This window comes from Buteo buteo, chromosome 13 (assembly GCF_964188355.1).
Source record: "Buteo buteo chromosome 13, bButBut1.hap1.1, whole genome shotgun sequence".
Classification (NCBI taxonomy): domain Eukaryota; kingdom Metazoa; phylum Chordata; class Aves; order Accipitriformes; family Accipitridae; genus Buteo; species Buteo buteo.
In genome coordinates this window covers 23,801,574-23,828,567 of record NC_134183.1, presented here as the reverse complement: position 1 = coordinate 23,828,567, position 26,994 = coordinate 23,801,574, and the positions used below count along the sequence as shown (strand labels likewise).

Genomic DNA, 26,994 nt, shown 5'->3' with positions numbered 1-26,994 from the left:
TCTGAAGCAGTAAAAGAATATCAACTAGATAGCACATCCCTGGACCATCAAGCACAGCCAGCCACTACTCCACAACTCTTCCTGCATGTTGTACATCCCCTGCCTGCTCCATGTGTCCATCCGCAGGGACCAGAGCCAGACCCCACACCCCTGGTCTGTTCAACTTGACTTGCACCTTCTAGCACCACTGGAATAACAGGCAGTCCTTGCTTGTGCTCATCTAGTATTAAATTAACTCCTGCTTTCCATGGCTGCCGCTCAGGCAGCCCCTGCCTCACACACAGCGCAGGGAGGGGACGAGCCTGACTGCACGCCTGGGAGCCGACTACCCTGGCAGCTCTCCGCCACAGACCCCACACCCCCCTCCAAGCATCCCCCTGGGAGCTGCCCACAGAGCAGCAGCCTTAGCCTCCCCAAAGCCCCCCCCGAAACAAGGTGGGTCCAGCCAGGGCTGTCCCCTGCCACACCGGGGTGCTGAGCGCACCCAGAGCTCCCCAGTTTACTGGCTGCACCCACGGGGTGCACCCACAGCAGTGAGGGGGGAAAAGGTGGCAGAGCATCAACGGAGGGCTGCGGGCGTTCCCCCCAAATCTCCCAGGCCATGTGTGGGGGGTGCATCCTGTGTCCCTGTGCTTTAGCTGCTGCCAGGTGGGCAAACGCCAAGGCCACCCAGACAGAGACTTCCACCTATCAGACAATTTGCATTTTGCCTTTTCCACCCAAAACCCAGGCCCAGCCCAAGCCCTCTCCATCTTTTGAGGGATGGATGGCAGAAATGTGCCACTGCTTATTCATTCAGCTCCCAGCGCTGCAGGAGCGGGACGCTGAGAGCCCAGCTCTGGCAGGCTCCTCTCTCTCGGGGTGCCAGGGGCAGCTGCATCCTTGGGTTTGCCCAGGTTCTCAAGGATGGACCACAGAGTCGCTGGAGCATGGTCCCCTTCCCCGTCTGCCCCATGTCCCCATGTCCTCTGCCCCTAGGAAGGCTGCAGAGGCAGCCCAGGCTACTAGCCATGAGGTTTGCCCCGGTTGCCTTGCTCCCATCGTGGCCACCCCTGCGGGACCAGCGACTCTGTAGCTGCTGGGAGTCCATGCAGGTGCCAGTGGATCTGGATCTGCAGGAAGCTGCAGGCTCTGGAAGACCCTCAAGGGCTGCCTGGTGGGAGCTGCTGAGGAGTTTGGTGACTTGCACGGTCACCGTTGGGGTATGTCCTGTGGGAAGGGACACAGCCTTCCTCTCACTGGGAACGCACGCGCCAATCCCTAAACACGCATCTCCGCACTCCTCTTCTCCAAGCCTCTCCCAGGTCCTAGACCCTTTTTCTACCCCACTCCCTGCCTGCACGTCCGAGTGACACCAAACGGAAGCACTTACCTGCCGCTTGCCCCATTGGATCTGGAAGGACAGTGGGACAAAGCCCTGGGGACCGGGCAGAGATGGTCCCTCCCCTGCCCCAAAATGAGGAGGGCATCTCCTCTCCCCCTGCCCCTGCCTGCTCCTACAGCATGCACCGCGGCTCCTGGCATCACCCACGGCTCCCGGCATTACCCGTGGCCCCGCGGGGCTTGGCCATGGTGGGTTTCAGGTGCCCGGCGTGGTACCAGCTCTGAGGGTTCCCTTGACGAGGACCACAGCGGGGACAAGGAGATGCCCAAGGCTCTTGCCTTGGGGGGTGGCATAGAAGGAAGGCAGATGCCCAGTGGTGGGCATCTTCTGAGGCGATCTGGGAATGCCGGCTGGCAAGGGGTGAAGATCCTGTAGACCCCAACACTTCGGTGCTACCCCGGGCAGGAGCATCCCAACCCCTTTATGTGAGCAGGAACCTGCCACCTCAGGGGTTTTGTTGTCCCAGAGGTTGTCCTGTCTTCTGGAATAATTCCCGTGTCCTGTCTGGAGGTGTGGGGAAGGGTGGTAGTGTCCCAATGGAGGGCAGAAGTGACCGGTCCCAGCTGGGGGTGCCCCATTCGGGGTTTTGGATTCCCGGGGGACCCCGGCGAGCTGCAGCCCCGAACGCCGCCGGCGGCGGCGTTCGGGGCTGCAGCTCGCCGGGGTCCCCGGTGGGACAGGGGGTCACGGAGCGCAGCCTTACCTTGAAGGAGCCTCTACGGGAAAGGGATACGGGCCCCAGCTTGGGATGCCCCGGTCCCGGGAGAGCTGCAGTAGTGGAGGCAGGGGATGCGGGGATGGGGTGGGATGGGATGGATGGGATGGGGTGGGATGGATGGGATGGATGCGGTGGGTGGGATGGATGTGGTGGGTGGTCTGGGGGCTGCAGGTCCCCCCGCTCTCAGGTGCGGAGACAATAGCCAGGGCTCCTGTTGCAGCTGCAGACTGTCTCTTTAAACCCCTCACCAGCCCACAGGTGGCCCTGTCACCACCGTGGTCATCCATGACGTCATCGGGAGGGAGGGAAGGGGAGGAGGAGGAGGAGGGGGGAGAAACGCGATCCCCCTCCACAGCAAAAGTCCCCGAGCGCCCATGGCAACAGATTGCAAATGTCACTGCGCATCAGCCGGGAGGAGGATGCCGGGCTGCACCCCCCACCCCCCCCACGGGTGGCACGGTGGGGACAGGGCTGTCACGCCACGGGTGGCACTGGGGAGGCAGGGCTGTCACCCCCACGAATGGCATGGCGGGGACAGGGCTGTCCCCCCGTGGTGGGTGTACGGTAAGGTATAGGGCTGCCACGCCACGGGTGGCACGGAGGGGACAGGGCTGTCACCCCAAGCAGGGAGCTGGCTGTGGGCTTTAAGCACTTGGGCAGGTCCAGCTCTCTCCACGGGCCGTGGAGCAGCTGGGTTCCCCCCCAGCCCGGACACCCCGCTGTGGGGGTGGGTGCTGCTGTCCCCCCCCAGCTCCTACCCATCCCCTGTGCTTAGGGGATCCTCGTTACCCAGTGGTGGCACCCAGCCCGAGCCGTCCCCATGGGCACCCCGGAGGGCCAGCTCCTGCCCCTGGGGTCCTGCCTGCACTCTGCCCCCGCAGCAGGGCATTTTGCAAAGGCCGGGAGGGTTTTGGAAGGTGTTTAAAGCAGATCTTGCCTTCGAGTAGAGACAAGACAACCCCGGGAGCAAGAAAAGGGGGGCCCAGTCCCGCAGCCCCAGACCCACAGACCACATCCCGATTGTGACGATCCCATTAACGCTCCAAAACTCGCCCAGTTCCACTTCAAAAAAAGCCTCTGGCACCGGTTAAAACCAGAGCAAGGGATGCTTTGATGGCAAAGAAATGTTTCCTTAGTGCTGCTAATGTCCACGGGTGTTGCAACCTGCAAACTTGGCTTTGACGGAGCCCGATCCCGGTGAGACCTGCCCAGCGTGAGGACAGGGGCTGCAGCTCCCACTGGGGAGCTGTGAGTCGCGGCCACGGTGGACAGGACCTTTTCATCCCCTTTATAAAACCGTGTGTGAATGTGTATGTGCATCCCTATGCAAGGGGAGCCCAAAACTCTGCAAACATGAACAAAATCGCCCCCCCAGGCTTGGGGAAGAACTAAATATTGAACTACATCCTTGTTTTCTTGGAAAAAATGAGAGACATCCAAGGTTTCCCTCTGCTCCCTTTCCTCTTTTCTCACACCAACAGGAGTTTCCCCGGCTGAAGTTTGTTGCTACCATCACTAGGATGCTTCACTTAAAAAAAAAACAACCCATGGAGGCAGCCGGTTCCTGCAGAGTGGCCACACTGAGCCCTGCACACAGCAGGGCTCGGGGAGTACAGAAGCACCACTTAGGGCTGAAGCATTCCTCCCCGTGCCAGGCTCTTGTGCAAACTTTACTCTGTTTTTTTTTTATATTAAAAAAATAATCGTTTATTCTTTTTTCCCCACCCTCGGCACAACAGGGAAGTTGACAGTGACCTAGCTCAGCGGCCATGGGAGGGGGATGGTGATGCTCTGATGCTCAGGACCTGGAGGGCTTTCTTCCTCTGCAACCATCCTTGCAAGGAGATGGTCCAGCTTTTCCCCACACCTATTTTGTGCTGGGGCTAGTATTTGGCTGGTGGCGCAGCCAGTAAGGGAGCAGCCCACCCCTGCGATCTCCCCAGCACTGTTCTCCTTACACACCCTCTCTAATCCCAGGAAAGCAGCTGCAGGACCCAGAGCCGGGAGGCTCTTGGTAAACAGCCAAAGCAAGAACAGCAGAAGGGTCCTTGCTTCAGAAAGAGGAGAAATCATCAAAACCAGTCTGAATAGGCTGCGATTTATTATTTTCTTTTTTTAACCCACCTGCTGGCTCTGGAGAAACAGGCTGGAGGTGGATGTGGCACTAGCAGGGTGGTGGTGTTTGTGATATCGCTCTGGCGCTGAGGCTTACAGTGAAGGCAGGGAGCATCCCGCTCCTCGGCACACTGCTAAAGCCTAGGTAAGGAACTGTCCCCCCTGGGGAAGAATGACTCGTTTTTGTAGGAAGGGACACACTCGAGGCCATTTTTTGTGGGACAGAGGGATTTGCACAGGGGAGCAGCTGGAGTGGGGAGCCGAGAGCTGGACAAGGGATTAATTGGGTGAGGGAACCCCTGACCACCCCAGCTGCCTGGCTGCGGGCTCTGACCTGGGGAGAGCAGGGATTTTCTTCCAAACACCACTTCTTCCACTAAAACCAGCCCAATGAGACCCAAAGCCATGGACCTGCAGCTGCTCTGAGAGGCTGGAGGAGCCCAGCAACTCACGGGACCAGCCCCCAGGAACCTCTGTACCAGCCCCCAGCAAACCCCATGACAGTCCCCCACAACCTCCATACCAGCCTGCAGCAACACCCATACCAGCCCCCAGTAACCCCCATAGCAGCCCCCAGCAACCCCCATACCAGACCCTATACCAGTCCCCAGTGACCCCTGTACCAGCACTCTGGGCTCTGGGCTGGGGCTTGCCATCTCCCCCTGGCCTGGAGATGTGTGGAGGGGCACCCCATCTCCCTGCTGTCCCCCAGCAGACGAGGATGGGGCAGCCACGTCCCCCAGTGCTGGACACCTGAGGGGCAGCATGAAATGCTGCGGCAGGTGGGAAATTGCGGCTGGTGAAACATCCCAGGAGCCCTGAGCCTTCAGCATCCATCTGGGGGGGGGATCTGGTCCTGTGACACCCTCATGTTCTGCGTCCTCCCAGGCCAAAATAAGCGGGGACTAACTTTGCCTCCAGCCTTGTGCCCGTGATGAGATTTATTGCACGCGATGCAAATCCCTGCCGATGGATGAAACCGCTCCAGCGAGAGTTCCCTTACCCCCTCCCCAGCACTGAGGGGGCCGCAGCCACGGGAAGATTGTGGTGATGAAGTTATTAGCTCCGGAAGCACTAATTGCTGCTGTATTAATGGCTCTTTTGTCCGGCGAGCTGTTTTTCAGTGTATGTGTGCCGGGCGGTTGTTTTTCTGCCAGCTGCTGTGTGGTTGGATGCTCTATGGTATTTAGTTTGATCCTATTAAGGTGGATCTCAATTAATTAGGCAGGAGGCAGAGAGACAAAGAGAGACGCTGGGGCCATTCATTTTAGTCTTGTCATCGTGCCTTCTGCAGCTGGGAGGCAGTGGGAGAGCAGGAAGGGACATGGGATACGGCTGCTGGGCACGAAACTGCTGGGAGAGGGGAATGGGGCAGGCAGGTGGGGTGGCAGCGGGGTTCCCCCGAGGGTCCCCCGGTCCCCCAGGGTCCCCTGCCAGGCAGGTTGCCTTCCCCCAGCCCCACGGGAAAGCAGCTGGAGCCACCCAGGTCCCACCCCCTGGGGTGATGGGGTCCCGCTCCACCCCACTGTCGATGGGACCCTAAAGCATCCCCCAAACCACGTGGAGGATCCCTGGGAATTTCAACAGCGAGAGCTTTGGCACAGCAGGAGCATCCTCCCTCCATGCCGGTGTGACGCCGTCTGGGTACCGCTGCCGCATCCCTTGGGGGCCACCCACCCCCTGGGAAGGGGGTGCGCCCCGGGGGGCTCTCCAGCACCCTGCTTGGAGCATCCTGCCGCCTGCCCCCTCGTCCTGGCTCCCATGCCCACCGGTGACGCGGCTCCAAGCGCCAGCGCGGTGGCTTGACCTCATCGAGAGGCCAGCAAATGGATCTCAAGGGCCCCCTGACATTTCTCCTTCCTTCCCTTTGAAGGACAAGTGCCCCTCGGAGCTGCCCTCGCTGCCTCGGCTAATGCACGAGGCGGGATGTGGGATGCTGCTAAAAGCCCCGGCGAGAAAAAAGCTTTCAAGCCCCCCTGGAAAGCCCTAAGGGGTGCCCGGGGGTGACCCCAATCTCTGCCGCTGGTTGCCGGGGCTGCGGTGTCGGGGTGCACCCCGGTACGCTGGCTGGCAGCAGGTGTGATGTCCGCTGGGGTGTCCCCGTGGCGGGGCTCGGGGTGCAGGGGGTGCCTGGGGATGGGGGGGTCTGGGATGCTCAAGGCATGGGGGGGGGGTCGGGGTGCGGGGATGGGGGTGCCGGATGGTGCGGGGGGCTTGGGGGTGGCGGGGTGGGGGTGCTGGGATGGGGTGGCCGGGGTGCAGGGTGGGTGCAGGGAGTGCTGGGGTAGGGTGCAGGATGGGTGACGGGGGCGAAAGGGTTCGGGGGTGCCCGGGGTGCGGGGAGAGGGGTGCAGGGTGGGTGCAGGGCGTGCTGGGAGAGGGTGCAGGGGGTGTCCGGGACGGAGGGTGGGTGCTGGGTGGGTCCCGGATGGGTGTAGAGCGGGTGCGGGGTTTCAGGGGGTGCCGGGCGGGTGCGGGGTTTCAGGGGGCGCCGGGTGGGAGCAGGGAGTGCGGGGTTTGAGGGGGTGCACGGTTGGAGCGGGGGTGCCGGGTGGGTGCCGGGTTTCGGGGGCGGCGGGGAGTGCCCGGGCGCGCCCCGCAGCGCTCCCTCCCTCCGCCAGGGGGCGCGGGCTCCCCCGCTCTGCTGACAGTCTGGCCCAGCTCGGCCCGCCTCGCTGGCCCAGTGGCCGGAAGCGGATGTCGGGGGGTGGGGGGGCGTGTGACACCCTCCCGCCGCCGCCGCCGCCACCGCCGTCGCGGCGCGTCGTCGTGCGGTGGCGGAAAGATGGCGGCGGCCATAGAGTGAGCGGCGGCAGCGGGACCCAGCGCCGGGCCCGAGCGGTGAGCGCAGCCGCGGCCTCTTCCCGCCCCGTGCCCGGCCCTGCCATGTCCTTGCCCGGCTGGGAGGCTACCGGGGCCCCCGGTTTCCCCGTCTCCCCTCATCCTCCGGGCTGGCGGGAGAGCAGCTGGGGCCCCCGCTCCCCTCCGCAGGAGGGCCTACAGCTTCCTCTAGGCTTCCCCTGGAGCTCAGTGTTCCCCCGCAACCCCCGGGTACCCGGGGGTCCCTGCGGCCCCCCTCGGCAGGCAGGCCTGTAGGCCTCCCGGTGGCCCCTCGTGTACCGCCCCCCCCCGCCCACAGCTCCCTCCGTTATTTCCAAACTGGCGTCCTGCGCCTTCCTGTCAGCAGGCAGGTCTACGGATTACCCCTGGCTCCCCTCACTCCCTCACCGGTGCCTGGGGACTCCCTCCATTCCCTTGGTGCTCACTGGTGCCTGCCCCCTCCCTGGCTCTCTCCGTCCCCTCCCGGTGCCCCTGTGTCTCCTTCAGCAACAGACAGGCCTGCGGATCCCATCACCTCCTGGTGCACTGGAGTTCCCTCTGGGTTCCCCTGTTTTCCCTGGTACCTCCCACTGAGGTCTCTGTCCCAGCCTCTTCACCTCTCTCCCCAGTGTCCTCCTGTGTCATCTCCCCCCTTTCCAAAGGCACGTCTGCACTTTTCAGCTGACCCCCCTGCTCCCTGGGTTCGATGGGGCTTTCCCCCACCCCACCCCTGCAAGCAGGTCCCTCAGTACCCTGAATTGTCCCCCTGTCTCTGTGTGGTCCCAGGGCACGTATGTGCTCTCTCCCTGGCAGGGTGAAGATGAAGTAGAGCTCTTACCATGGACCATGATGCCCCCACAATCAGGCCCCGTCGCATCCAGAACCAGAATGTCATCCACCGCCTGGAGCGCCGCCGGATCAGCTCAGGCAAAGCTGGCACCCACTGGCACCAAGTCCGCGTCTTCCACCAGAATGTCTTCCCCAACTTCACTGTGGTCAATGTGGAGAAGCCACCCTGCTTCTTGCGCAAGTTCTCCCCCGATGGCCGCTACTTCATCGCCTTCTCCTCTGACCAGACCTCTCTGGAGATCTATGAGTATCAAGGCTGCCAGGCGGCGGAAGACCTCCTGCAAGGCTATGAGGGAGAGATCCTGGCTAACGGTAATGACCAAAGATCTGTCAACATCCGGGGGCGGCTCTTTGAACGCTTCTTTGTCCTGCTTCATATCACCAATGTGGCCTCCAATGGGGAGCACTTGAACCGTGAGTGCAGCTTGTTCACTGACGACTGTCGGTACGTGATCGTCGGCTCTGCTGCGTACCTACCTGAGGAGCCTCACCCTCCCTTCTTTGAGGTTTACCGCAACAGCGAGTCGGTGACCCCTAATCCCCGGTCCCCCTTGGAGGATTATTCCTTGCATATCATAGACCTCCACACAGGGAGACTCTGTGACACACGGACTTTCAAATGTGACAAAGTCATCCTGTCTCACAACCAGGGGCTGTACCTCTATAAGAACATCTTGGCTATTCTCTCTGTGCAGCAACAGACTATTCACGTCTTTCAAGTAACACCCGAGGGTACCTTCATCGATGTACGGACTATCGGCCGCTTCTGCTACGAGGACGATCTCCTGACTCTGTCTGCGGTGTATCCCGAGGTGCAGCGGGACACTCAGACAGGGATGGCCAACCCGTACAAAGAGCCCTTCATAAACTCTTTGAAGCACAGGCTGCTGGTGTACCTGTGGAGAAGGGCCGAGCAGGACGGAAGCGCTATAGCAAAAAGAAGGTTCTTCCAGTACTTTGATCAGCTGAGGCAGCTCCGCATGTGGAAGATGCAGCTTTTGGATGAAAACCATCTGTTTATCAAATACACTAGTGAAGACGTGGTCACGCTGCGGGTGACAGATCCTTCCCAGGTACTGCGTGCCTCCTCAGGCTGCTCGTTGCTTTGGGGCAAGTGCTCAAGCAGGTACAGTGCTGTGAGCTGCGTTTCTTAGCTGAGCCTGTGAATGTTGTTTAGAATCACTGGTACTTCATTCTTGTGTAAACGTTTGACACCTCTGATATTGAATACCTTTCGTATCTTTTACTCTCATAATTTCATCACTTCCTTCTCAACTAAAAATGAGAGAGAAAAGATCTTACGTGGCTATCGAATCCCCTTTCTTCAGGGATTGTTCCCCATGCTCATAGATGCTGTACAACCCTCTTCCCCTTCCAAATCCCCAGCTGATTTTTTTTTTTAGCCGATATTTCCTATAGTACACTTATAGAGGTAGTCTCTCCCTTTTCTCACGTATATTCAAGCATGTTTTTCACATAATATAGTCTTCATTTTTCCTCAGTAGAATTACCTTTTCTGTTCTGCCTACTTACTTACTCTTTCAAGCTTCAGTGAGAGATAGTATTTATGATGTCTCCAAATTGGAGTATCAGCTCTTAGATCTGGCTAATGTGCCAATTGCTTCTCCTTTCAGTTTAGTACTAAAGAAGTCAAATTAGAGCAAATGTAGCTCAGTCAGTGCTGGATCCCTCCAGATGTTTCACCATCCTGCAGGTTGATCATCTCTTTTTGGTACTGTTAGAGTGGTGGTCAGGTTTTGAGCTCTGTGGAACTGAGAAGGATGGTTTTTTAACCTGTTTTATTCCTTTAGTCCACTTGTTTTTTATTCTGTTGCAAGTATTTAGCAAGAATTTGTAGTAAATCTCCAGTGCTGCATGCAGGCAATCAGGCGATTGTTCCCTAGGTGTTTGGTTTTGTTTCATACCCTTCTCTTCCTCCCTATCTTTGCTAGATCCAGGACTTAGGTCCTAGAAGAAATATATAGCAGTTCTTTGTGTGTTGCCTTAGTCTAATTCTTCCTGGAAGATGACCCTGGTTTGTTTGGGGAAGTTGCTTTGGGAGGGAATAGGTAGGGCTTAATCTAATCAATTTTACCCATTCATGTAAAACTGAGCAGCTGTCTCAAAAATATTAAAGCTTTGTGAAGTGGCCTGCAGCATTCTGCTCATTACTGGTATCTAGAACGGTGCTCCTGACCCTGATGTGAATGTTTGTGGTAGGCTTGGTTCCGCTCTCTGCTGTGGTTACCGAGGCTTTTGTGCCTGGCTTGCTGCATCGTGCTCTTGACTCTCTTCACCTGAGGGTTACTTTGAGATGCAGGTTGTGGTTTGTTTGTAGCATTCCTCAGGCAGTGTGTTTTATGCTGGAGGAAAAGCATCTAATTTCTGAGTTCTTTCACGAGATAATTCCAGAAGTGGAGTAGTCTCCGCAGACCTGCCTGAATGTAGGCTTTGTGTTGGGGCTGCCTGAGGAAAACTTGGCTCACAAAATACCTAAAGCTCTGATTTTTCTTTCATCTATCAGAGAGGAATGTGAGGTTTCATCCAGTTTCAGGCTCCTCTCTTTCCTCTGGCTTCTCTGCCAAGAAGATTGAGGAGGTTGCTGTTCATGCTTGTCAGTTGCTTGTACATTGTGAGGGTCTGCACTGAATCCTTCAAGATTTTTAATTGCGTGCTGTGTATATGTAGCTTGTGGTTTGTTGTTGTTGTTCTAGGCTTGTGTTGATAGACTTGACAGCTTTGCTGAACGGTTTCTGTGATGCTTGACTTCTGCCACCCATGCTGTGACGATGTTTCCCTGTTTTACTCATGCAGCTAAAAAGCAGTGAGGGTAATTTCTCTGATCAGGGTCATCCTGGAGATATGTCTGTGTGTTAACCTGGCAAAGGAACTTTTTTATTTAAGGTTGGAGGATACTCCCTGCAGTCTTTAATGATGTAAATAGTTTTTCCTTCTGCTGTCTCCTCTTATCTTCTCTCTGCTCCAACCCTGTGTTTCAGAAGGGCTTCCCTTTCCCTAGGCAGTAGTCTAGTGAGTAACCTCATCTAGCGTGCTCCATTTTGATGTGTGGGGGCTGGATTGTATTATCACAATTTATTTTGGGGCTGTAAAACAAACAAACCTTTTGATATCTGCAGGTGGGTGGGGTGGGCAGAGTGCCTACCGTCATCCCTGAGCATTGTTTGGGAGCAGAAGGTGAAGCATTTAGAAATTGCCTTTATTGACAGAAGATTTAACCAGATATGTGCATGTACCATGGGAATTAGTTACCTTTGAAGCAGGGGCGAGTTCTTACTGCGGGGTGCTGGGGTGTTAGCACTCCTGTCTCTAACAAAAGCTACCTTTGACGACCAAGGATTAAATCTGCCCTTTCCCAGTGGGATGGGAACATTATCTCCCTTTGATGTAGCTGTGCTGACACAATGTCACCTTTTTCCCAATTTCTTGCTTGTTCATGCCACAAAACAGTGCCATTGCCAATCTACAGCGCGGTATCTGGGCCTTCTTGCACGAGAATGTTGGCATTAAAAAGAAGTCATTAATGTCTTTCAGATTTTCATTTCTGTACCAGCAGGATACCTAGAGGGCACAACTTTTTGTGGGCACTGGTGTAGTGCACAGTACACTAAAAAGGCTCATCTCTGTGTGATGGAAATATTAAGAAGGGGAAGAAAATAATGTCACTTTGCAAAGGAAAAAATAATTTGTGGCCAGCTAGCACTGGATTTAAAATCATTTTGTCAGCAGGAATGAAAATTAAATTTGACACTTTAGAAAGCACTTTGGATTTGGTGGAAGGCAGAGATGAAGAGAAAACAGAAATATTGACATCCAGTTTATGCTGAAAAATTGGAAGCCCGTTAAGTTTTCTTCGTAAATAATCACAGTTAAGAGGTGGATAATTTGGTACCTGTTGAGGCATTTGAATAGCAGAATGGATTAGTGTGAGGATGTGGGATTCTCCTGCGCTGCAGAGAAATTTGGATAGGGTCTGTGGTGTCATGCGGGGTGAAGGAAGGGACAGCTTCCCCACCTGTGCTCTCCTGGGTAACTGCTGCCTCTGCCTCTCTCTGCAGCCTTCGTTCTTCGTCGTGTACAACATGGTGACCACAGAGGTCATTGCTGTATTTGAGAATACATCCGATGAGCTGCTGGAGCTGTTTGAGAACTTCTGTGACCTCTTCAGGAATGCCACCCTGCACAGTGAGGCGGTCCAGTTCCCCTGCTCAGCTTCCAGCAACAACTTTGCCAGGCAGATCCAGCGCCGGTGAGCCATTCGGAGCATGCTTTATACCATATAGACACATGCTCGCCCCCATCAGCTGAAGGCTAGTATCAAATAACGATAGCAACCCTGAGAAAACCAGTTCCTTTAGTTGCTGGGTGATGCAAGGGTCTGGCTTGATATGGTTCATCTTGCAGCCTCATGCATCTGATTTAATATTCCACAGCATCTGTCTTGTTACAGGAAGGAACAAAGCAGTGGCAATCCAGTGCTTAGAAGAAGGAAGAGGAATTCTGAGGGAAAGATGTTTCTGGCTCTCTTCTAGCCGTAACTCTTCTGGAGGTTATTAAAGTGTTACTGCCCAATAGTTTAGGTCCCTGAAGATAAGATTTGTCAAGATGCTAGCATCATCTAATTGGACATATTTTGCCAAGTGGTGTTCTCTATGCACACTCTGATTTAATGTGTTCCAGACTGTGTTCTGTAGCTTTTTCTCCAACATCAGTCACAAGCTTGTGGTTCTCGTGTTAGGAGAAGGGAAACTTACCTGCCTAGAACTACTGTGAAAGCTGAGCAAAGTATCAAAATAACCTGGGTTTCTAGAATGTGCTTTAACAGTCAAATGTGGTTTTAATGAGGCAGAGCGTGTTGTTTCTCTTGGAATATATTTTTATGTGACTCAGGGTGTTTTCGTCTTCCAGTGACTTGTTTCACATCACCCAAAGTACTTGGCAATCACTTATGGGCATGAAGCTTCTGTTGATTTTAGACTGACGTCACATAAGAAGGAGGAAGTTGACTGTGTCTGTAACTTTCTAGAGCTGCCTGTCAGGAAATCCATAATGCTTAGTGGGAGAGAGAATGAGAGGGCTCACCGCAGACACCCGAAGAACAACTCCTGCCTTGTGTTAAAGTAGAGAGGAAAATCTTTTCATCCCCTTGGCTACAAGGGCCAGTAACAGTAGTGTTTAATTTCCATAGCAAAGTATAATAGAGCAATCCACAGCATGCTGGCTTTTGGCTGAGTGTTTCTGGTCAAATGGCAATGTTTTACCCTCCTTGATCTATGACATCCATGCAGCTGATCTGACTGTTCTTGCACATGGAAAGCTCAAATTTTACTTGGAAAGAGAAATCCAGCCTGTGTTAATCTCTCCACCAGGACGAACTTTCAGCTCACTGTAGTTTCTCAAGAGCTTTAGGCTTCTTATGAAGGTTCTTCCTCATCTAAGGTTTCTCCCTTTACGTATTTAAAACGTAGCAGCTAGAGAGAGGGGGATTCTCAAGTCAACATTAAGGGCTCAACTGGTACTGTGAAACCCTCTGGCTTTTGCTTATGCTGTTTCCAGGCTTCATGGTAAAACTTGGATTGACTGATAAGCTGCTAATCCATTTCTCCCTGTTTCTGATCCTGTTCATTTCCTGTACTGCAGAGCAGCTGGGTCCAGACCTTGTAGGTAGGCACAGTCTTGTCCTTCTGTCAGTTTGGACTTTCAGAGCAGAAACAGTAATGATGAGAGAGTATAAAAAGGTCACCAGAACTGGTTGATGCTTGAATCACTGTGATACATCTTTGGAAATGAACTGTTTTAATTCTTACACTGCTGCTGTTTTTCTTTCTCTATCAGTTTTCCTCCTTAGTTTATTTAAGCTATGCTGTTCACCTGTGGCCTTTGTGAGTAAAACCTGTTTCTTGTTTTGCTACAGGTTCAAAGACACTATCGTGAATGCCAAGTATGGAGGGCACACGGAGGCTGTGCGGAGGCTGCTGGGCCAGCTCCCGATCAGTGCCCAGTCATACAGTGGCAGCCCGTACCTCGACCTCTCCCTTTTCAGCTATGATGACAAGTGGGTGTCAGTCATGGAGCGGCCCAAGACCTGCGGTGATCACCCTATAAGGTATGGAACGGGCCAAGAAGCTGTATGTGAGGAGAGAGGTGTGAGAGTAATTCTAAATCACCTCTGCCATGTGGCATCAAATGTGCAGAAAGGGAGTAGCCTTTTCACCAGAGGGGTTTTTTCAGCAGTCCCACAAAGCGTGGCCTCTCCCCTTGCGATAACTGTTTTATCTTTTGTGTGTGCGAGGGCTCTTCAGGTCTTTTTGCTGAGGTGCCCTGGGGAACGTTTGGGTAATGAAGCCTGAGCCTTTTCCATATGAATGCTCTTGTTCCTCCTCCTCTTCTTGCAGTCCTGCCATTGTGTTTGGGCTGTAGGGTGATATGGTTCTGGATGCCTGCTTTCTTGTGCTGGAAGGATCCCTTTTGAGCACGTGGGTTTAGCTGGCAAGGATGATTTGGTTTGTCCTGTGAATAAAATAGCAGCTGAGTTAGGTGTTATTCAGAATGCTTGTGGTATTGATTTCTCTATTTTCAGACTTTCCTTGTTTACAGTTCTCACCCTGGGAGCTGTACTCCTCTTCATACCCCCTCTTCTTTCTGTGATCTGTAGGAAATTTGTTTCTGTAGTAGGAGTTTCAGCCAAGTGTAAGGGCCATTCTGTGCCTCTTCTGTCTGAGTCTTCGAAGCTGGCAGAAGGAAGACGTCTGAGCTTGGGAATAAGGAGGTTTGCAGTGCTTCTTGCAGAAACACCAAGACTATTCATTTCTTTTTGTTGGCTGCAGCCATGGCTGCAAGTAGCAGTGGTTAAAAATCCAACATCTCTGGCCTGAAAGGCTCAAAGAGGCTGAGTTCTCCAGGCAGAGTAGTCTTTCCACTTAGAGTACTGCAAAAGCAAACCTATGCTCTGAAAACAAAGAGCCTTCAATGCCTAAGTGCTTTGTTTAGTGACTGCACACGTTGGGGGCTCAGGCAGCCTAGGGAGACCATTCTGGCCAGTTTCCCAACTTTATTTTCATCAATGCATTCTCAAAAAGTGGTGTCATGTCTCCCCTGGCCCTGACTTAGGTGGCAGGGAACCTCTGATTCTTCCCATGCTCTCAATTCCCAAATTATGTATATTTAATTGATTTTTCTGCCTGTACGATTTGGTTTGATCTCCAGCTCCCGTGTTATCTGCAGAGAAAAGCCTGCCCTTTCTCCCTTGTCATGCTTGACGTTGGGAAAGCTTGCAGGGCGGCAGTTGTCTGCCAGCACCAACCTGCGTATGGCTCTTGCAGACAAAAGGGAGCAAAACCGCAGTCATTTGCTGCGGTTACGTCTTTGTAGTAAACAAAGCGAAGTGCCACCTTCCCTCCCTCCCCTGAGCAAACCGGCATTTCAGAGCCAGAGCTTTTAAAGCTCAAAGCTGTGCAGAGTCAATTAGGACTTGAATAGGGCCTTGGAGCAGTGGGGCTCCTGGTTTTTGGAAAGTAAGCAGAAGACGAGGTGCTAACCTTAACCATTCAGTAGCTGAAATAGTGCTGCTGTGTTTCTCACATGCAAAACAAAGGGATTAATAAAATAATGCTGCTGCCTGCTGTGGTTAGAGGGCTTGGAAATGAGGGGCCACAGGGTTTGTAATGTAAGTCCTATAATTGGCAAAACCCTTCAGCAGCTAAGGGTGTTACAATCTGTGTGCAGTTTCCTGGCACAGTGTGCGAGATAGGAAGGCCTCCATGCCTTTTGCACATCGGTTTCAGCGGCTCTGTGCACTTTGTCCTTTTAACCCTTAGTACCTTTCTGTGTCTCAGAAGGTTCAACTCTCGACTGGCTGCTTGAGAGACCAGTGGTTATTTGCTCTCAGGCAGGAAGGACTTCAGGTTCCCCATCACTGCCGTCTTTCAGTATCTTTTCAGGAGGCTAGAAGAGATATTCACTGGCTGAAATGATGGCACTTGTGAGGAAGAGGCTCTAACACAGCCTTACTTATAGTAGGGGGTCTCTAAAATCCATCTAGATGGCTAATAAGGAGCCATTTAACCAAAAAATTGGTCTGCAGATAAATCTTCCATTTTCATACAGTTTGAAAAGGCTGGTCTTGCTGTTTCTGTTGACATACAATTTTATATTGCAGTGCCTAATTTATCCCCAGAGTGAGAGCCCATGGAAATGGCCTCTGATTGCAGAGCACTTTTAAAAATACATTTAAAAATACCAAACTGAGCACATCTTTGAGATTACAGGGAGCTTCATCTTGAGTAGTAAATTATTGTGAATTGGGGAGAGAGAGGAGCAGACGGGGGACTGTGCTTTATTTAAAGAATGACCCTCTGCATACCCAGCCTTGTGTAGGAGGGAAAGGGCTTTTTGAAAAGCCAAATACCAAGATTGTGACTCTCTTGCTAGTTCTTGTGTGCAATTTTCAGGCAGGGCTGGCTGGCACTTTGATTCAGAGGAAGGGAGAGGAGAGTGGCCCTCCAGGAAGAACATGAGGTTCTCAATCGGCTGTGTTGTTAAAATGTGGAGTATGTCTGCTCCTGAAACAGCATTGCCTGTATCTGTCATCACCTGTTCTTCCAGGCTGAGAGCTGAGTGCATTGTATTACTGGCAGGGGGGAAATGTGCTCTGAGATTAAAAGCATTCTTTGAGTCAAAACCAGAGGAAAATGCAAAATACCCACATGTACTAAGTGATGGTGGAAAAGGAAACAGCTGGGAGGCAAAATGGCAATTCTGTGCCCGAAACTGAAAGAGCAGAGAAAATGGTCTAATGAACTGAGATAACTTCAGGGTGAGGACTTGAGTTAGAGCCTAGCTGCTTTGCGAAGGTACCACATCCAGAAACCTCCACCGCCACATCCCAGAAACCTCCACCAAAGTCTTGGGGAGGATGGGGTCATTGCAGAGAGTCCCCTGTTCCCACAGCAGCACAGGACAGTGGTGTTAGCTGGGCTTATGTCAGTTGCACAGAGCATGCAGAGAAGGTTCAAGAAGCAAAGAGCTTCCTGGTCTTGCCTGTCTCTTCAGCGCTGTTTGCCTCATCCCCTTGGCAATGTTTGCTTTGTGCTGAAGCTGTGTTCCAGAGCTCACCTGTTTGGAGACACAAATGAGCTTCACCCACAGGCAGGTTTGTGGGTGACAGCAGAAGGACGGAACGTTTTCCTTAACTTTTGCCCTTGCTTTGATTGTTGAATGCAATCCACCAGGTACTTCCTGCCCAGCCTGTCTTGTTAATGATTTTTGATGGCAGTCTGAAAGGAACTGCAAAGCCTTGCTTGAACTGTAAAGGACAACCTGGCACCTTTGAGCAGTATTAGATAGAGCTGTTCACCTTCCTCGACTGAATGGGGATGTAGCGAGGCACAAGTGCAGCAGCATAATGCCTAACTGGCAGCACCAGGAGAGGGAAGGGGTGGCCTTACACTTGAAGTGAAGACCATTGCTAAGGGAAGAGAGCTCAGTTCTGTACAGTATTATCTGCCTGTCATGGTTTAAGCCCAGCTGGTAACAAAGCACCATGCAGCCACTCGCTCACTCCCCCTGCCCCGGCCACGGTGGGATGAGGAGAAAATATAAAGGCAGGCTTGTGGGTTGAGATAAGGACAGGGAGGTATCACTCACCACTTATGGTCACGGGCAAAAGACAGGCTCAACTTGGGGAAGAAACAAAATCAATTTAATTTACTACAAATCAAAACAAACCAAGGCTATTAGGAAGTAAAACCAAACCTTGGAACACCTTCCCCCCACCCCTCCCTCCTTTCCGGCTCAACTCTACTCCCGGTTCTCTCCACCTCCTCCCCCCCCGGTGAACAGGGGATGGGGATTGTGGTCACTTAATCACACCTTGTCTCTGCCGCTCCTTCCTCCTCAGGGGGAGGACTCCTCACTCGTCCCCTGCTCCAGTGTGGGGTCCCTCCCACGGGAGACAGTCCTTCACGAGCTTCTCCAATGTGAGTCCTTTCCGCGGGCTGCAGTTCCTCACAAACTTCCCTGGTGTGGGTCTTTTCCACGGGCTTCAGTTCTTCCCCAACTTCCCTGGCGTGGGTCCTTTCCACGGGCTGATCTTCAGCCACACACCGCTCCAGCGCGGGCTTCACCATGGTGTCGTGGCCATCTTCGGGGGCCTCCGCTCCCCCGCTCCCCTCCATGGGCTGGGGGGGACAGCCTGTGGGCTGCAGGGGCACCAACCTCCTCAGGCACCCCTCCTCCCCCTCCTTCCTCACTGACCACGGTATCTGCACAGGGGTTCCTCTCACATTCCAATCCCACTACTCACTGCAGGTTCCCCCTCTTAAATCTGTTCTCCCAGAGGTGCTACCACTGTCACTGATGGGGTCAGCCTGGGCCAGAGGGGGGTCTGGCTTGGAGCCGGGGGAGCTTCGAGCAGCTTCTCACAGGAGCCACCCATGCAGACCCTCCCCTGCTATCAAAAAAACCCACGCCACACAAACCCATAACACTGCCTTAGGGATCAAGGGGAGAAGCTTGCATTAAGAGAGGATGGAGAGCCAGCACATGTGGGGTCTGGACCAAACTTATTCCCTCTTGTGAAGTCAGCTACGTCCGCCAAAATGACAGACAGAGTTCTCTCACTGATGATACTAAAATGAAGTCAAGCTTTTCTAGACAGTGGAAAACTAGCTGCTCCGGGAGGGACTTTCCTGTATAGCCAAGAGCCAGACACCCAGCTGAGAATGTCCTGCCCCTGAGGGGGCAGCAGAGATTGAACAAGGCACTTGTTGCTGTGTGTGAAGAGCCCAGATGGCAAAGTCAATAGTCGGGAACAGCCATAATTGACTTTCTCTTCCTTTCAGATTTTACGCTCGTGATTCCGGCCTCCTGAAGTTTGAGATCCAGGCGGGACTCCTGGGGCGGCCCATCAATCACACAGTGCGGCGCCTGGTTGCGTTCACCTTCCACCCCTTTGAGCCCTTTGCCATCTCAGTGCAGCGCACTAACGCAGAGTACGTGGTTAACTTCCACATGAGGCACAGCTGCACGTAGTACGACACGTAGCTGGGGCAGCTGCTCTCCTTGGGTCTGGACCTCTGCCACAGATGCACCAAAGCCAGACACTTGCGCCTTCTAGGAAACCAAACCGTCACTCATGTCAAGAAACCTGACCTGGGAGCTCCTATCAGCCGGCATCTCGCAGGGCCCTCAGCTGTGAAAAGCTGATCCACTCAAGTTAAGGCATGTGAATGTTTCTTCTGACCCTGTTTGTACTGCGGAGGTCCCGCTGCATTAAGCACTGCTGTTCCCTACTCCTGTTGAACAAAATGTAGCTGAGGTTCCTTTCCTGGTTTCCCAGAGGCATGTCTGTTTTCTCTCCTGTTGTAGGTCTTAGGATGGCAAAGATGGAGGTTTGCAACACATTTGTGGAGTGCTTCCTTCTGCAGTGGTGCTCTCCTACCTTGTTGAGACAAGCAGCTTGTTGTAGTGTGAATGGATGGGAGCCATGGGGAGGGCCTAGAAATACAGCTACCTGTGTTTGTATCTTCAGTATTACTAGGGAAATGAAATCCTGTTCTCATCCACACAATCTACTCACGTGATTTTAATATGCAAGAGGCCAGGAAAAAAAGGTGTGAGAAATCACTGCAATTGAGAGACATGAGGTGTGTTCCTGACTTTTATGCAAGTCACTTAATCTTTGTGCCTTAGTATCTGTAAAAGCTCCTAAGTGAAAGGTGGTGTGTTAATACCAGAAAGCCAAGGCAGCTGGTTGTGTCTCTAATGCATGAGGAGGTGGGCACAGAAGGAAGACGGGTGGCTGGGAAGGGTGTGGGGAGCAACGGCAGCTCATTGCTCACGTCAGAAGGACTTTTCTGCAGCATGGGGGTGAATCCTCATGGCCATCTGCAGGTTCTGCTGCTGAGGAGAGGGGAGACCCAGCTGCTGGCACCGTCCTGTGTGTTGGGAATATGAGTGTGGAGAGTTAGTAGCATTTGGGTTTGCCTAGAAAGGAGGTGGGAGACCTGAATTAATGTGCATTGCTGCAGGTTTGCAGTTAGGAGACGGGCTTGTTGACTTAGGTTGCTTACCTATCCATGTTTGATATGCTGTTCTCTGTGAGAACCTGATTTGCTGTTCCCAGGCTTCAAAGCACAGCTGGCTGGTGTGTCGATGCTGACTGGACCACTGCGGTGTTTATGCTGCTGATAAAATAAGCTCCTGTGTGTAATATTACCTGCCACCATGGGCTGGTGAGGATGCTGGCCTGCCCTTCTCTCTTAAAAATGGAGTTTTTGGTTGTAGGCCAACATTTGGGTTTTTCTACACACAGGTTGGTTTATGACTGTGTGCTGCCAGGCAGTGCAACCGTCCCAGCATTGTGAGGTGCTCCATCGGAAGCTGGAGCCTGCTGTTGTCCCATTCCTATAGGAGGTACAGAGGGGGCATTAGAAAATTGGTGCTCATATATGGGAGACCCTCTGCTTTAAAGGACCCTGTGGGTGTCTTGTTTGGACCAAAATGAGCTGTGGGTAATGTATTGTGGCCACATGCCTGTGAAGAACAGTGTTGAAGTCATGCATTCATTTTGCATGGTAATGCATAGGAAAATAACTGTGTGGGTTGTTGGTGCCTGCTTATAGCATGAATAGTGGACCTCGTAATGAAGTGTGCCCTGGGGTCCTGGAATCAGCCTTTACTCTCTGTCTCATGGTACTTCTCCTGGCCTTGCTAAACATATTTCTAGGGTAAGACATTGTATTTCACCGCTCTTTTCCTGGTGTTTGCACTGTTGGTTTCTCAGGTCTGTCAGGAGTGACTTCAGGTCAGAAGACTGCTAACAGAGGAGGTTGTCAGGCCATGCGTGCTTTAGCTCCAGGTTCCTCTCCATCTAATAACACTATTTGTCAAGGTTTTAGGTTTTTATCCTGTGATCTGTTCCTCAAACATTCAATTAAAGCTCCAAGTGGAGAATCATTTGCACATGGTAGATCATGGATTTACCTCCTTCTGCACCACTCTCACATTTGTTCACACTTCCAGTATGAGACTTTTTTTTTTCTTTTCCAAAGCTCTCAGCAGCTCCATCCAAGACTGGGTTTACTCCTTGGCATCACAGCCTTGGGAGGTCAGTGCTTAGTAAAATAGCTGTCAGATCTCCATTTAGACTTTTTTGGTAGCAAAAATATAAACCACTTTAGCATTTCTGCAGTCAGGGCTTTTGCCAAATTCAGGCTGTCCTGTGTGAAGCAGAGCGCGTGGCACGTATTGTTGGACTTGGGGCTGAGAGACCAGAGATCTGTTCTTAGCTCTGCTATTAAATTGTTCTGTGTCTGGGGGCAAATCTCTTCCTGTTCCAGCTGGTGTTTCCTTCTCTGTAAATGAGGCCAAAAACATATTTTCAGCTTTTCTAAACCACTTTGAGATTCATGGATAAAAAATGCTGGATAAGTGCTAAGTATTTTCCTATTATGTTTGCAGACAAACTGATTGATCATTCTGGGTACTAATTGCCTTGGAGTAGCATAGCAGATTCTCTGGTCTTAGCTGCTGCATTTTATATCTACAACAGAGTTAATTTTATTACAGAAATGTATTGAAAGAAAAGTCTCTCATGCTTGAAATTTTGATTCTTTCATTTAAGAAACAAAAAATGTGTGTATGGTGGGGAGGGTGGGAGGAAAGGGGAGATATTTTGTACCTGATATTTTTCCTAGGCTAGGATGAAGATTTGTTAGTAACACAAGACAAAAATGGAATAAACAGAATTTGCTTTAAGAGCCTGATTTATTGTCTTTTTCTTCGAAAAACCTCTTGCATTACCAGTGTGCTCAAGGATGTTCCTACCTGAGGTATTTCTGTAGTTACTGCAGATTTCTTAAATTCTTGTCTACATGAGCTAATGCTGTGGGAGGAATTCTTGCCCTTCAGTTACGTTCTCCCCTTTGTATATTATTACTAGCCCAACTTGCATTCAGAGACTCTTCCTTTATTCCATTTATAGCATATGTCTAACCTTGTAGCCATTTTCTGCTGATGGTCTGTGATCAAGAGATGAAAGCTGAACACACCTTGCTTGGGAGAAGAGCTGTCCGCTGCTTTTAGGTTGGGCTAAGACACTTGGGTTTTCCACTACGTGCTGCTCCCAGCTGCGATGCAGCTTTGCAGAACACTGTGGCTGAGAACATGCGGACGGGACCTTCCCAAAATCTGGGATCCCCTTGTAATTTGCTGCTGCTCTGTAACAACCTAGCAGCATCCCTGTTTGTGTTAGTTCCTCTAAGCATCAGCATCTTGGGCATGAAAGCCACTTTCCTCTGAACCCTTCCTCCATTTTCATGTGTGCAGTTCTCTGATGCTTTCCTTTGGAGACCTTGAGCATATCAGAAAGCTCTTGAGCCCGTGGCCTTTCAGATGGGCACTAAGTGACAAGGAGATGCTTGACTTGGAAACCATGTTTGACTGGCAGCAGAATCCCATCTTTTGCTACTTCTTGTGCTGTCTTTGCTTTTAAAAAAAAAAAAAAAAGTAGTAAAAGCAGGGCACTTGCAATATTTCTTATATAAACTGCATTAGACAGTGAGCCACAGAAATCCCATTAGAATCAAACCTATGTATCCATTAATGGTGTGTCCCTACTAAAAACTCCTTTCAATTAACCTTCCAGCACTGAGCAGCTGGCCCTGATTTAGCTCCCTGATGTTCTCGGTGTACTTACAGGACCTTCCTTTTGCTCAGGTGCTGGTGTCTATTATGGTTCCCTTGGTCCTTTTGACCCAGCTAGAAGAATCAGGTTTCTGATGCTTTTAAGAAGTCTCTTTGTCTTTCTTGTTTGTGTCCTCTGTCTTGCTGCTTTTCTGCCAGCTTTTCCTGCAGGATCTCTTAGGGCTGTGGGCAGATAGATGGTAAAGGCTGGATGGCAATGGGGTGTGTGGCCCTTTGACAGCTTTCGTCCTTGTGTGAACCTTTATCAGATAGGTGTGTGCTGCAGAGCAAGCAGGTGGTCCTGTGGGCAAGCAATGGGACAGGATTTTGTGGGTTTGCTTTTGCCTTGCTTTCTGAGTTTCAGAGTCCAGGTTGTTGATGTGCCTGAATCCTAGTGCTTACCTGTCTTGTTATATGGTGGTAATAGCTTTTCTGGCCAAATACTCCTCAGAAGGAGGGAATGAAAGGGCTTTTTTTTTTTTTTTCTTTTTTCCTTGCTCCAGGGCTGCGGGGGAGGTGGGCTGAGTTGTGCAAAGTCAGTCATTGTAGCAGTAACAGCCTGGCACTACCTGCCCACCAGGCTGACTGCTCATCAGGCAGCAGCATCCCCTGCTAGAGCCTTTTGCTGGCTAAGGTCTGATTTGCCTTTGTTTCTTTTGGGGAAGAGCTGTACTTACTATGTTAGGAAATGAGTTCTCAGAAACACACTGATGTGGGAAAACCCCTGAATTGCACATTCTTTTCCTGATGTTTTGACATAAAAATACCATGCTGGTTTTAGACTAGCAATCTGGAAACCAGTAATTTATGGGTGACTAGCGTGGTCCTGCATGTGAGGAGAACTGAAAAGGGGCACAGTGCCCCTAGTCCCAGCCACTTGGGGCTGTGCTGCAGCATCTGAGTAACATGTTGGCCCTTGCTTGGTTAACAAGAAGTGAAGGACATAGTATGAGCCCGCAGGCTTTGCTGCATTTGTGGAGAAGTAATTTTTTACCGTGTCTCTTGTTGCTTTCCTCCCAGAAGTCAAATCCTTTCCTAGGGCACCTTCTAGCTGTTGCAGTTTGCTAGCAGGGTGATTGCTGTCTGTTGCCGGTTTTGTGAGGATGCCAAGTGCACACGAAAATTTGAGGACGGTTTTGGAGGAGCGTGGCAGGGAGATGCTCGGTGGGTGCCCAGGGCCCTTGGCAAGCCAGAGGGAGAAGACCATGGGGAGAGGTGCCTCCCAGGGGAGCTTTGCTAGAGGAGGAGCAGCACAACATTTGGCCACTGTGAAAAAAAATCCTCTAGAAACTGCAACAAGGCAATGGAAAGTCGTGGGTAACACTACAAAGCACCCAGCTTTTTCTGCATTCTGCTTTGTCCAGGCATGAACTGGAGCCCCTGGAGGAGTTTATTTTCTGTGGGTGACAACTAGTTTGAATTCAGCTTTTTTAAAGCCAGGAACACGTTACTTCTACTCGCCATGGCTGTGCTCCTCTTTCTTTCCCCCCGGTAGCTTTGCAACATGCCAAGCATGGGCCAAAGCACCCCTGGCTTTGCCCCAAGAACTCCCTGAGCCCGTGCTCTTGGCGGTGCACCATCGCCCTCTGAAAGCTGCTCTTGCACAGGTTTGTCCTTTCATCTGCCAGTGTCCTTTCTCCATCCAAGTGTGTTGTGACAGCCTCAGGTAGGGAGGCAGAGCGGTACAAGAGAGTTGGGTGGCCCAGCACACTGTCTCCATCCCAGTACCTGATGAACTGGGAAGCAGCTTCTGGTTACCTTGGATGGGGCTGGTGAGGATGTGCTGGCAGCGCTGACATCCAGCCCTAGGCCTGAGCCCTGCTGGAGGACAGCCCAGCGCTGGGGGTGCTGGAGCCAGGGGATGCATGGGACTGGTGGCAGGGAAGCCCTGCCAGACCCCTCTGTCCACTGTTTGACATGATTTTAGGATGTTAATCAGAGCAGTGGGCAGCGCCGCATGCCTCCGAGTGCCAGCTCGCTGCTGGTCATTTGATAGCTCCTTGGTGCTCCTCAAAGGCATAAAATGGAGCGATGCCGGATTAGATGTACCCGCTGCCCTTGGCGAGCGCTGGGGAGATATGGTCCTCGCCCTCCCGCCTCCAGCCTGCTGGCGCCCAGCGCTGTCGCCACAGCAACGAGGAGAAACAGCCATCCGCACGCATGGAAACGGCCTTGCTGCGCCCAGAAAATGATTCCGGCGGGGAGGGGGGGAAACAGTTCAAATGGTGAGTTTGGAGAGGTAAGGGGCACCGGCACCCCTGCAGCAACCGGCGGGGAGCCCTGACCCGTGCCGCTGGGCTGAACCGCATCCCGCAGGACCCTGCAGCATCGCCACTGTTCCTGCAGGTGGGACACCCCTCCTGAAACACCAGCATCATCCCCGTCGCGGAGCCAGCGCACGCTCTCGTGTCTCCAGCTGTGAAGGCTGGTTTTCGTTGCTGCTGTCCTATTTTTGGGGGGCTGGTTCTGAGGTCAGGGTAAGGTCCAGATTAGGTGTGCCAATATCTGCAGCAGTGTAGGTAGGTCACTGGTTCAGACCTGACTAGTGAGTCCTTAATGCTAGTAAAATCCCTCTTTGTAAGGGAGAAGGGGCAGCTGGCAGCCAAACAAGGTCTCCTGTAACATAGGGCAGACAAATGTGTCGACAGCACGATTGTGCAGCGCAGCCCGTCTGGCTTCAGGCAGCAAAGTCCGAGTTAATCTCTCCTCCTCCTGCCTCCTACCCCTTAAACCCCCAGACAATGGCTCAGCCCACGCCAGCGTCTTCCCCAGAGGGAGCTCAGATTTGAAGGAGATGTCAGTGCTGACCCGCTGGCTCTGATAAGGGCTGAGGAGAGCAGCTCTGCTGTGTGGCTGCTTGAGACACAGCAGGGTTTGTCCCAGTTTTACACTGGCCCTTTGGTGACAGCGCTACCGCTCTTGGCTGCAGGATCACTAGGAAGGGGATCTCCCCAGCCGGCTGCACTGCTTCTCTTGCAGGGATTTCAGTAAACAAGGCTGGTTTTACAACCATGTCCAAGGGCGGATAATTTTGGAGCATCTCCCAGCACTGGAGCAGGCTGCTTCCCAGCTGTTGGCATTACAGAGAAGCCCAGAGGGCTGGCCCATCTAAAGTCATTTGCATTCCTTGGTCGGTTTGACCCTGGCAGCTGGGGAAATTGATAATTTACTTCTGTGGATTCGGCAGGAGCAAAATGAAAGGCAACATCCAGGTCTTGGCAAGGGGCTGTGTGAAAGCCATGGCTGGCAATTAGGAGAGCAAGTTGTTTGCCTGCAGGCTGGTGCACGAAGAGATAAGAGTCCTATTTCACCACCTCATCTTGGGACTTGCTGAAGGGGCTGGGGGATGAAATTAGCATCTTTCTCCTGCCGGAGGCCCCAAGTTTTGTGTGTTACCTGGAGTCCTGTGTGTGGTGGGAAGCCTGGTCTGCTCCTGCACAAAGGAGCAAGCAGAGGGAGAAAGGGCCAAAAGCTGGAATTTTAGCAATGTGTCCAGGGGGTATAGCGGACATCAATCCCAGCCGCTCCGGCTTAGAGTTTGGCTTTGCAAAATGAATCGTTAAATGGCAAGGCACAGAGGAGGAATTTCAGAGCCAGCTCGGAAGGGGAAGGAAGGTTTTGATGACTGTCATTGCCTCTTGGAGAGGCCCTGAAGCAGTTTCTAAATGCAGCTTTGGGATGGTCTTCGTGCCTTCCTTAAAATGGTGAAGTGAAAGCCCCAAAGAGCTGGTCATGCTGGCAGGGAAGGCTCCTGAACAAGGCCACCCTGTGCTTCTGACGTGGAGGTCTGGCTGGGAGAACAGCAAAGGGGAGAGCATCTAGCCCGATGCTGAAGAGCCCTTCCCTGCATCCGTTTCCTAATTTGCGCTGACTCTTGACCACCAGCTGGGAGATTTTAGCTTTAGGAAAGAGTTTGGGGTTTTTTTTTTGGTTTTGTTTTGTTTTGTTTTGGGTTTTTTTATGTTGTATTTTCTTTTTCTGTGTTTTTCCCTCCGTGTTCTCTCTCTTTCCCAAACCACCTTTTCATTGCCTGCATCCTCGCTTAGCATTCAGTCCCTCACACCCAACCTTTCTCCCTTCTGCCTGCTTTCTTTGGAAAAACAAGCTGTGAAGCTGCTGCCAGGAGCAGCTATCCCAGGCAATGGCTGTTAGGGCTCCATAGCTGCTGAGAGGTTTGGGTCCAAGTGCACAGCCTCTGACTCTCAGCAGATGTGGGCATAGGAAGAGAGTTATGAGCTCCAGAGAAACAAAAGGACTCTGCCAAGTGGCATGAGCGCAGGAGGAGCTTGGAGAGCACAGCAGAGGAGGCATGAGTGGTTTCAAAAAAAGGGAACAGCATTGAGGCTTGGCTCCCCTCTGTACCTCCCCAAGAGGACCCCGCAGCCCAGCTTCACCATCAGCGCGG

General features: G+C 52.4%; 1 protein-coding gene across 3 annotated transcripts; it reads left to right on the top strand.

The window, feature by feature from the left end:
* Positions 1 to 6,922: 6,922 nt before the first annotated feature.
* On the top strand, positions 6,923 to 21,657 carry DET1 (DET1 partner of COP1 E3 ubiquitin ligase). 3 transcript variants are annotated; one of them, XM_075045079.1, is made up of 6 exons: positions 6,923 to 7,058; positions 7,851 to 8,959; positions 11,963 to 12,153; positions 13,819 to 14,010; positions 17,803 to 17,881; positions 18,746 to 18,907. In XM_075045079.1, the coding sequence occupies exons 2-6, from the start codon at positions 7,877 to 7,879 to the stop codon at positions 18,758 to 18,760; spliced, it is 1,560 nt and encodes a 519-aa protein (XP_074901180.1). In that variant the 5' UTR covers positions 6,923 to 7,058; positions 7,851 to 7,876; the 3' UTR covers positions 18,761 to 18,907. The 3 variants fall into 3 exon arrangements, with proteins under 3 accessions (XP_074901180.1, XP_074901177.1, XP_074901179.1); XM_075045076.1 differs by lacking the exon at positions 17,803 to 17,881 and having other exon boundaries at positions 18,746 to 21,657; XM_075045078.1 differs by lacking the exon at positions 17,803 to 17,881 and having other exon boundaries at positions 6,949 to 7,058; positions 7,824 to 8,959; positions 18,746 to 21,657.
* The last annotated feature ends 5,337 nt before the right edge of the window (positions 21,658 to 26,994 follow it).

Bases quoted from the DNA above. Each gene is read 5' to 3' on its own strand.
- DET1 (XM_075045076.1), top strand. From the start codon at position 7,877: ATGGACCATGATGCCCCCACAATCAGGCCCCGTCGCATCCAGAACCAG. The intron at 8,960-11,962 runs GTACTGCGTGCC...CTCTCTCTGCAG, and splicing joins GGGTGACAGATCCTTCCCAG to CCTTCGTTCTTCGTCGTGTA. The intron at 12,154-13,818 runs GTGAGCCATTCG...GTTTTGCTACAG, and splicing joins GCCAGGCAGATCCAGCGCCG to GTTCAAAGACACTATCGTGA.